Raw genomic sequence first — 11,387 nt, 5'->3', positions numbered from 1 at the left:
GAGCACACTTCTCCAGCGTGCCAGTGGCCATCGAAGGTGAGCATTTACCACTGAAGGTTAAGATGCCAAACTGCAGTCAGGTCAAGACCCTGGTGAGGACGATGTGCATGCAGATGAGCTTCCCTAAGATGGTTTCTGACAGTTTGTGCAGAAATTATTTGGTTGTGCAAACCCATAGTTTCATCAGCTGTCCAGGTGGCTGGTCTCAGACGATCCCGCAGGTGAAGAAGCCGGATGTGGAGGTCCTGGTCTGGTGTGGTTACACGTGGTCTGTGGTTGTGAGGCCGGTTGGACGTACTGCCAAAATCTCTAAAACGACATTGGAGGCGGCTTATGGTAGAGAACCAAGCATTAAATTATCTGGCAACAGCTCTGGTGGACATTCCTGCAGTCAGCATGCCAATTGCACGGTCCCACAAAACTTGAAACATCTGTGGCATTGTGTTGTGTAACAAATTTTAGAGTGGCCTTTTATTGTCCCCAGCACAAGGTTCACCTGTGTAATGATCATGCTGTTTAATCAGCTTCTTGATATGCCACACCTGTCAGTTGGATGGATTGTCTTGGCAAAGAAGAAACGCCCACTAACAGGGATGTAAACTAATTTGTAAAAATAAAAATGTAGAACATTTTGAACTTTTCTGCAATCTTTTATTTCAGCTTATGAAACCTGGGACCAACACTTTATATGTTGCGTCTATATTTTTGTTCAGTAAATATCTAAGATATTTATGATTATAATAATAATAAGAAGAAGAAGAAGGTGTATTACATTTGTAAAGCGCATTTCATTATACAGAATAAATATAAAATGAACAGGGAAACTGACACAAAGAACACAGCTGAAGCTACAAGGGACAATGAAACCAATGAGCACCGCTATCAACATAAAGCCTTCCTGAAGAGAAAAGTCTTCAGTCCCGCTTTTTAGGCCCGTTTGATGTAATTATAATCTGCTACTATTTGCTGTACTTTAAAGGCAATGTGCAAAATAACTTTCTATTATAATACAGTATTTACAAAATACATATGTTATGAGTTGAAAAATAAATCCATACATATTTAAAAAAATATTTATACAATGCCTCTAAGATAATGAAAGAACGTCACAACACTGAATCAGTGTTGAAGATTTGTGTCCACGTAACAGGAATTCTATAGGCTTGGGAGAGGAAAAGGCTAGCAGTACAGAGGCTTACTAGGAACTGAAATCGCTGAGCCTGGTGCAAGGTAAAAAGGTGGTGCATTTCCGTAATACTTACCTGATATTTCCTTTGTTCTATGCTTATGGTACAGAATCAACTATAACTATATACAACTACATTTTAGTAACTTTGCATTATACATTACATGTTCAAATCTGTCCTTATAGAATGATGCATTATTCTGACAGTGCTACACACTTATTTTGGTTTGCAACTCTCTCCCGTACTTTTAAATTCTTATTTCTAAGAAATATTGACAGAAATCACTTTCTATTAGTAATTGAACAGACCGAGCGACTAACTTCAAACATAAAATTAGACCTACATTATGAGGTATGGGGAGATTCTGGTTTGACAGCTTAAAACCACACACAGGTCACAATTATTTTTTTTCATTCTGAGTTATAGTATTGCACTAATGCTGTACTGTACAGCATTGTAACGTTAAGCGCCATGTCTATTTACTTGAACCAGTCCATCATTTCCATGCATTTCAAAAAACTGGCTGTAACGGAGAGGGACCTCTACAGATCATTACCGGGCTCAATTCCCATGATGCTTTATATCATGTCCGATGTCTCAGTCCTGTGAAGCATTGTTGTTGTTGATGACTTTCCTCTTGCGCAATGACACCAGGTCGTAGAAGGGATCCTTGGTGATACTTGCTCTGAGGGAAAGACAGAGAGAAAAATAAGCCAAGTGTCCAAATGATCATCATCATCAAGTTCACTTTATCCTATTTATTGCCAGTTGTGTCCTGGTGCCAGGACACAACTGTCATTTGGGATGTCATTTGTGAAGTGTATGGCGTGTAGTACAGGTATGTGTTAAGCCTGGGTTGAGGTGTCTGACCTGATGGAGCCTATCCAGTCATCTCTCTCATCTGCTGTGGCTGCACTCATCCTGTAGGACTGGTGTTTCCCCTCCACCACCCTGCCTCCGTTCTCTGTCTTGCACGCCTTGATCTTCTGCCCTCTGGGGTTGTAGATCTCTAGACAATACTGCTCACAAAGAAGCACACACATGCATACAAATGTTCACAAACACATACCCAAGCCAAATTACTGGTAATAACTTTTTTTTTAAAGGAAATGATCCCATAGTATATTGTTCTAATTACTCCTAATCTTCCAGTTAAAACCTTCCTTTCTCACACGGAGGCTATGAGTCATACAGTGCCATGACAGCTGAGAGAGTAGCTTCTGTAAATGTGACTTCTGCACAGACTATGAGACTGAAACACCATAGAACAGGTGGCACTGCCATAAACCTTCAAAAGAAGTATGCAGTCAGTGGAATACACTGTACCTGTTTGATAGAGTCTTCTATCTCTCTCACACAGAGGTTCTCAAGGGGAATGATTCCTATGGGGTCTTTATCCTGAGGGAGGAGGAGAGAGAGATGCTTTGGTCAAGGACTATCATTTAGCAGTAACTACTATCATCTTTTATCCTAAATTCCATTACTGGCAAACCCTGTGACAAAGTTGAGGGTATAGCATACTCACTGTGGTATACTCAAAGTAGTACAGACAGCTGTCTGTCAAAATAAACCACCGCCTCTTCCATGTTTTCACCCTTCCTCCTGCAGAGAGGAAAGGTTAACATTTCATTACACAAATAAAACGTTTAATCATACAATTCTCCATCCAACACACTCCATAAAGGAAATCAGATCATTCTGCGGTAAGCTTATTTTTAATGCTTGGTAATGGCACAATTATAAGACAATTCCCTCAGCTAGTTATATTGCAAATCATCTCACCCATTTTGAGCAGCCAACCCTCTCTGTCCGGGTTGAAGAAGGTGTGTGTGAGGTCGTTCCCATCATCCTCTGGAATTTTGAATGGCTCGTTCCGAATGCTCTCATAGAGTTTCTGGATTTAATGAGGTAGTAGATGAGAGTTAACTACAGCTACAGACAACAACAACCAAATAGGGGTCACATTCTGAGAGTGGAGTTAACTCCTGACCTCTGACCCCTGAGGACTCACCATGAGCAGGTCGTTGGGCAGGTCACCCCCGTTGTTGATGCCTCTGTTCATACTGAAGAAGCGCTCCAGAGTGGGCTTGTCCTTCACGTTGGGGTTATGGAGACTGGTGTTCAGCATGATGACGGCAAAGGACAGGATGTAGCAGGTGTCTGTTTGAAACACCCACACATTTCATTACTGTTGGGTCAATGATATGTATTTGCATCCTTAATCAGCATCACCTTTGTGAAATGATTTGAATATGCCTCAAAATGTACTCCTCAACCCCCTCCCCATCTGTCTTGCTGATCTGTCAGTGTAGGGAGTCAGCAGCATGGTAGAGGAGGCTGGTTCCTGTGCACTACAGTACTGTACAGTACCTGTTGACTGGAAGACCCCTGCATTACAGTCACAGTAGCGTGTAGCGAATGCCTCCATCATCCTATCAATCTTCTGGGCTTCTCCAGGGAGACGGAAACTCCACAGGAACTGCCTACAGGGATGAGGCAGGGAACAGACAGGGATCAGACAGGATTTACTGTGGAAATGAATATAATAATGAGAATATATTCATGTATGATTGTAAGAGATACACCAGTGTAGTGCAGCACTAACCTCAGTGCCTGCACCAGATTCAGGTCGGAGAACTCGTGTAGTTCTACAAAGGCTTTCAGAGTTTGAAGGTGCATTTCCTCCCTGCATGAACACAAACAAGAGTCAAATCAGTGATATGGAGATTATTGAGATAATGAGTGGTTATGACAGTCATCATTATCCCCATCAACAAAGCCATCATTATCCTGGTCATGTTCAGAAGCATTGTGCACCTCTCTCCTAAAAAGTTCCCAATGGCTGTCTTGTTCAGTCCTTCCTCTTTGTATAGGAACTCAGCCACTGCCTCTGCTGTCCACTCCAACAGGTCATTGTCAACCAGGTACTGAATACCCTGGGGGAAGAGGCCATGACAAGTCAATGAACATGTTTGAACTTGGAGGATATGAATGCATTATCACATACTTGTATGTGTAATATTTTTTTTTGCAGAAATCATAATGAGGTCCAAAGCACTGTGATGTGCAGTAGTGGTCATGGACATATGAAATATTCTGTATGTATTGTCTGTCATTCTGAGAGAGCCACCAGAAGCAATATATCTTCTTATATCTAAACAATGCAGACCTTCCAGCTAAAGAAACCAATGATCTGCTTGATTGTATCTCTAGCCTCTGCACACACCCAAAAACACGCTTTTCTCCAGGGTGGTCATACAGGCCAGGCTTTTCTCCAGGGTGGTCATACAGGCCAGGCTTTTCTCCAGGGTGGTCATACAGGCCAGGCTTTTCTCCAGGGTGGTCATACAGGCCAGGCTTTTCTCCAGGGTGGTCATACAGGCTATTCTCCAGGGTGGTCATACAGGCTTTTCTCCAGGGTGGTCATACAGGCTTTTCTCCAGGGTGGCCATACAGGCCAGGCTTTTCTCCAGGGTGGTCATACAGGCCAGGCTTTTCTCCAGGGTGGTCATACAGGCTTTTCTCCAGGGTGGTCATACAGGCTTTTCTCCAGGGTGGTCATACAGGCCAGGCTTTTCTCCAGGGTGGTCATACAGGCCAGGCTTTTCTCCAGGGTGGTCATACAGGCCAGGCTTTTCTCCAGGGTGGTCATACAGGCCAGGCTTTTCTCCAGGGTGGTCATACAGGCCAGGCTTTTCTCCAGGGTGGTCATACAGGCCAGGCTTTTCTCCAGGGTGGTCATACAGGCCAGGCTTATCTCCAGGGCGGTAATACAGGCCAGGCTTTTCTCCAGGGTGGTCATACAGGCCAGGCTTTTCTCCAGGGTGGTCATACAGGCCAGGCTTTTCTCCAGGGTGGTCATACAGGCCAGGCTTTTCTCCAGGGTGGCCATACAGGCCAGGCTTTTCTCCACGGTGGTCATACAGGCCAGGCTTTTCTCCAGGGTGGCCATACAGGCCAGGCTTTTCTCCAGGGTGGTCATACAGGCTTTTCTCCAGGGTGGTCATACAGGCCAGGCTTTTCTCCAGGGTGGCCATACAGGCTTGTCTCCAGGGTGGTCATACAGGCTTTTCTCCAGGGTGGTCATACAGGCCATGCTTTTCTCCAGGGTGGCCATACAGGCCAGGCTGTTCTCCAGGGTGGCCATACAGGCCAGGGGGACTTTATATTATGGCTTTGACCTCTCCTCAGATGAGAGGAAAGGAGGGGTGTTTGTGGTTTGAGCAGGAGTGTACGCCTCCGCTCCTCTTCACGGAACAGGATGTGGTTCTCTCTCATTTTCTCTCCCCCTCTCTCTGCCTCCGCACAGTTACACTTCTGCACATAAGTCACGTCACTCGCTCAGCATTCATTCGTTTGTGTCAGATTATTTGTTCTGTCATCTTGCAGTGAACTATTTAAACTTCTAGGTGTGGCAAGCCTCCATCAGTAGAGATGTGATAACTATACAGATCTTTACTACTTAAATTCTATAATTGAAGCACTTCACATTTCGGTACATATCTGATCCGTATGTATTTGTGTTTAGTGTATTCCATATTGAGTAATGTTATGACTTTGTCTTACCAGAGAACCTCACCAGGAAAAACTAAGGGCTCTAATTACAGTGTGTGACATGAGCTCACCTTTTTAGGGTCCATGTTGAATTTCTTTTTCCCACTTAAGAACCTCTTGTTTCTCACAACATTTTTGCTGACGAGAGACAAAGACAAAACAGAATAAATATTGACAAAGGTTAATTACACCACTTTTACCTATGAGCGTTATACTAGCTACAGTATGTGTCCACTGTATAAGAGATGACACACACAGTGAGAGTGAGACAATTAAAGGAAGCTGGGGTTGTCCTGCCTGGAACATGTCTCAGTGTTTCATGCTGCTGACATATAAGAGTTTTACCACATTCCTGTAGCTGCTAGTGAAGAAACAGGAAGCACACATATACAGAGGGGCCTTACAGATGGGGGGCAGAATCTGTTCTTGTTCTTGACGACAACGCCCCCAGAGCCCACTTATGAGGACGAAGAGGTGACCACAGTGGGGGGGGGGGGGGGGGTTCAGGGGGTGCACCTCTACTACCTGCGGCTATGCCTCCATACCTTTCTTAGTCTGAGTTAGGGAGGGATAGGACGTCACAGATGTGAGAGGAGCCTCTTTGTCAAGATGGATGTCAGGGAGTATTGTTGATCTGGTGTTTGTGCTGTGATAGATTCAAAAGAAGCTACCACACACTGCAAAGTGTTACTGTAGCTAACTCTCCCACAGAGGAAGAGGCCTACTGGTCAATGGTAACCTATCCGAATGAGCCATTGTGCAAGCTCTAACTTACTTCTCTTCGTCCGCCTCAATGTTGTGGATTTCCGTCATGACGCTGTTAATCTCCAACCTCAGCTTCTACACAAGGGGAAATGATGTCAAAGGGATGAGATGATAATATGTGGTATTTTAGCCATAGCTAATTCAAGCCCTTGGCACATACAGAGGTACAGGGTCAGTCTACTCATAAAACTGGATGCTTCTGAGATGTTGTAACTTTTGAGGGAGGCTTTTGTGAATGTAATAACTGCTGTAGGTAATGTCAAAATACAGTCAGTTTTATTCTGGCAAAATGCAGTTTCATAAAGCATTTTGACTGTACAAAAAGAGCCATGGTTGAGAGGATGATTTACTATACCTGAATGTCATCTAATAGGTCACTCTTATGAAACTTCATGGTGTCTATCTCCTGCCTCTCCATTGAGCTAAGCACTGTCGAAGCTGTAGAATTGATTATACACACAAACACAAACATACAGATGAAACCATCATTATCATCCAATGCATAAAGGAAGCTGGCGGACAAAACCCCTGAGACCTAATTGAGACATCTTCCTGTATACACTGAAAATGTCAAAGGTGTCAGAAATGTGCCTTGACAACCACCCTCCCACCAACCCTAGCATACAGTAACTCAACATACTGCACTTCTCAGCACAAGCTAAATATAACTGCTGAACTTCAGCTTTTTATAGAATGAGCCCCAGTAATGTCCAATAGTAAGTGATCTGCTCTAGTCTTGTCCTCATAACAGTTTCTCACGGTGTTTAGATGAGGGTTATTCATTACTCTCTTCTCTGGTTATAACTAGACAACACAACATTATAACTAGACAATAAAACATTATAACTAGACAACACAACATTATAACTAGACAACACAACATTATAACTAGACAATACAACATTATAACTAGACAACACAACATTATAACTAGACAACACAACATTATAACTAGACAACACAACATTATAACTAGACAACACGACATTATAACTAGACAACACAACATTATAACTAGACAAAACAACATTATAATTACACAATAAAACAATATAACACAATACAACATTATAACTAGACAATACCACATTATAACTAGACAATACGAAATTATAACTAGACAACACGACATTATAACTAGACAACACAACATTATAACTAGACAACACGACCTTATAACTGGACAACACGACCTTATAACTAGACAACACAACATTATAACTAGACAACACAACATTATAACTAGACAAAACAACATTATAACTAGACAACACGACATTATATGTAGACAACACAACATTATAACTAGACAACACAACATTATAACTAGACAACACAACATTATAACTAGACAACACGACATTATAACTAGACAACGCAACATTATAACTAGACAATACAACATTATAACTAGACAACACAACATTATAACTAGACAATACAACATTATAACTAGATAACACAACATTATATGTAGACAACACAACATTATAACTAGACAATACAACATTATAACTAGACAACACAACATTATAACTAGACAACACAACATTATAACTAGACAACACAACATTATAACTAGACAACACAACATTATAACTAGACAACACAACATTATAACTAGACAACACAACATTATAACTAGACAACACGACATTATAACTAGACAACACAACATTATAACTAGACAACACAACATTATAACTAGACAACACAACATTATAACTAGACAATACAACATTATAACTAGACAACACAACATTATAACTAGACAATACAACATTATAACTAGACAACACAACATTATATGTAGACAACACAACATTATAACTAGACAATACAACATTATAACTAGACAACACAACATTATAACTAGACAACACAACATTATAACTAGACAACACAACATTATAACTAGACAACACAACATTATAACTAGACAATACAACATTATAACTAGACAACATAACATTATAACTAGACAACACAACATTATAACTAGACAACACAACATTATAACTAGACAACACAACATTATAACTAGACAACACAACATTATAACTAGACAACACAACATTATAACTAGACAATACAACATTATAACTAGACAATACAACATTATAACTAGACAATGCAACATTATAACTAGACAACGCAACATTATAACTAGACAACACAACATTGTAACTAGACAACACAACATTATAACTAGACAATATAACATTATAACTAGACAATACAACATTATAACTAGACAATACAACATTATAGCTAGACAATACCACATTATAACTAGACAAAACAACATTATAATTACACAAAAAAAACATTATAACTAGACAATACAACATTATAACTAGACAACACACCATTATAACTAGACAATACAACATTAACTAGACAATACAACATTAACTAGATAATATAACATTATAACTAGACAATATAACATTATAACTAGACAATACAACATTAACTAGACAACACAACATTATAACTAGACAATTTAACATTATAACTAGACAATACAACATTATAACTAGACAATACAACATTATAACTAGACAACACAACATTATAACTAGACAACACAACATAATTACACAATAAAGCAATATAACTAGACAATACAACATTATAACTAGACAACACAACATTATAACTAGACAACACAACATAATTACACAATAAAACAATATAACTAGACAATACAACATTATAACTAGACAATACAACATTATAACTAGACAACACAACATTATAACTAGACAATACAACATTATAACTAGACAAAACAACATTATAATTACACAATTAAACAATATAACTAGACAAAGCAACATTATAACAAGACAATACAGCATTATAACTAGACAATTCAACAATATAATTAGACAATACCTCATTATAACTAGACAATACAACATTATAACTAGACAACACACCATTATAACTAGACAATACAACATTAACTAGACAATACAACATTAACTAGATAATACAACATCACCAAACTCCATCTATCTTGGCAATTAGATTGTTGAACACTATACTGTGAGCAACACCTCTGAACGTTACTTGATAGTCAGTAATGAGAACTTGAGGTATATGCAGGCTATATGACAACAATATGTCTCTATAAAGTCAGGTGATGCTATAATAAAGTGAATAACATTCATCACTGTGGTAAAAGTGATCAAAACAAAGCATTTGAATACGTTGAACACTGCTGACTTTATACCACAGTGTATATAGGTCAAGGTAAACAGACTGTAAGCACAATAGTCAGTGTAGACGGTAGTGAATATCTATTGTGAAGACAGGTATTATATCAGTACACTTTCTTATTAGGGTATTTCATTTTCATTTCTCAAGTAAGATATTCACAGCAACGGCTCAAACCCCCATTGTCTACTGACACTTCAACACTTCATCATCTTACATAAAGACACTCATGTATTGTTCATGGTGTTAGTCCCCAGATACTATAGCCTAATTAGGGATGTTGTTACATTTTAAAATGGACTGTAAAACGTAAAAACCTTACCTTTTCCCCAGAGGAAGCTGTCTTTTCTTTGGCTGCCCATGTTGGAGGTGTTGTAGAGAGAGTGTGACTGTACAGGAAACATGTGTCAGTCTTGAAGTAATGTAGCCTTCTGCAAGAAGGGCATAAGCTACAGTGTCAATAGCATCCTCAAAACATAATGAACTGACCACCTAAAGTCAGTGACGTTACTGATATACTGTACAATATACATATACTGTACAAGTAAAGAAGGTGTGTGTGTGTGTGTGTGTGTGTGTGTGTGTGTGTGTGTGTGTGTGTGTGTGTGTGTGTGTGTGTGTGTGTGTGTGTGTGTGTGTGTGTGTGTGTGTGTGTATTGACTGGTGATACCAATTCGAGATAGATCTAATGCACAATATCGATAATTATTCAGCAGTCAGTGTAAATATGTAGCCAACATAAGTGACCTTAAGCCATTTGAAAATCCCTTGTGCTGAACTCAAACAACCACAGATTGAAACTCTGGGGAGACTAATAGATCAACCAATTGCTTACCTTCATAAATAGATGTATGAGGTCATGAGAGAGTAATTACGTTCTGACAACACTCATGTAGACATGTACAGTAGATGGGAAGAGCGCTTCAGGCAGGGGTGGAAGCCACTTGTGACGCCTCAACTCAAGTACCATGCCCAGACTTGCGCAACTCAAACTGTGAGTGCGTTTGTAAATTCACTCTGGATTGCCAGAGTGCGCTCTGAGCGTTCGTAAATTCAACGTGTTTCGCTCTTGGGGGGACGTTCAAAGCGCACACTGGCCAAGGAGTAGGGTTGATCCGAGTGTTCTGACCTCACAATGGCAGTCAAGCACCCAAGCTAATAGGCTAAAGTTGGCTAACTTGCTAGCTACTTCCAGACATGAACGAGAGAACACCTCATCTGACCATTTTACTCGCCCTAGCAGAGCTGGTTAGGCTGTTTTCATGTTTTCTAGAGCGTTCGTGACTGTAACTGTGCTGATGGCAACAATTTAACTACGTTTTTTTTGCCGACACCGGTCATATTCAACGGGTGTTGCATGTTCGTAAATTCATCCGTTATTCTGCACTACTGCACACTCAGACGAGAGTGATCTGAAATCGGAAAAGATAGCAAGACACATTTTACGAACGCACCCCTAGGCATCAAAAGTTTTTTTTTTAATAAATCCACTACTTTTTGAAATGATATAATTCACTGACTACTTCTTAGCTAGGCCTTAAAGCAGCCTTTTCAGATTTTTCATGTTCATTTACAGATTTCTGCAACAATAAACATAGAACTTCTGTGAGTAAAGGCTAGTTGTCGGCCCAGTTTATATAACTTGTGTGAGTATAG

General features: G+C 40.0%; 1 protein-coding gene across 2 annotated transcripts; it reads right to left on the bottom strand.

The window, feature by feature from the left end:
- Positions 1 to 647: 647 nt before the first annotated feature.
- Positions 648 to 10,679, bottom strand: LOC129833472 (cytohesin-3-like). 2 transcript variants are annotated; one of them, XM_055898101.1, is made up of 14 exons: positions 10,567 to 10,679; positions 10,054 to 10,162; positions 6,862 to 6,944; positions 6,517 to 6,581; positions 5,813 to 5,879; positions 4,005 to 4,123; positions 3,793 to 3,873; positions 3,558 to 3,670; positions 3,199 to 3,347; positions 2,970 to 3,081; positions 2,713 to 2,789; positions 2,514 to 2,585; positions 2,058 to 2,206; positions 648 to 1,872 (listed from the first exon to the last, which is right to left on the bottom strand). In XM_055898101.1, exons 2-14 carry the CDS (start codon positions 10,133 to 10,135, stop codon positions 1,785 to 1,787), a joined length of 1,257 nt encoding a protein of 418 aa, XP_055754076.1. In that variant the 5' UTR covers positions 10,136 to 10,162; positions 10,567 to 10,679; the 3' UTR covers positions 648 to 1,784. The 2 variants fall into 2 exon arrangements, with proteins under 2 accessions (XP_055754076.1, XP_055754077.1); XM_055898102.1 differs by having other exon boundaries at positions 10,054 to 10,120.
- Between the last annotated feature and the right edge of the window lie 708 nt (positions 10,680 to 11,387).

This window comes from Salvelinus fontinalis, chromosome 34 (assembly GCF_029448725.1).
Source record: "Salvelinus fontinalis isolate EN_2023a chromosome 34, ASM2944872v1, whole genome shotgun sequence".
Taxonomy (NCBI): Eukaryota; Metazoa; Chordata; class Actinopteri; order Salmoniformes; family Salmonidae; genus Salvelinus; species Salvelinus fontinalis.
The sequence above is the reverse complement of the archived record's forward strand: the minus strand, read 5'-3'. Positions and strand labels throughout refer to the sequence as shown.

Bases quoted from the DNA above. Each gene is read 5' to 3' on its own strand.
- LOC129833472 (XM_055898101.1), bottom strand. From the start codon at position 10,135: ATGTTTCCTGTACAGTCACACTCTCTCTACAACACCTCCAACATGGGC. The intron at 6,582-6,861 runs GTATAGTAAATC...CCCCTTGTGTAG, and splicing joins ACCTATTAGATGACATTCAG to AAGCTGAGGTTGGAGATTAA. The intron at 2,207-2,513 runs GTACAGTGTATT...CTTTGTGAGCAG, and splicing joins TAGAAGACTCTATCAAACAG to TATTGTCTAGAGATCTACAA.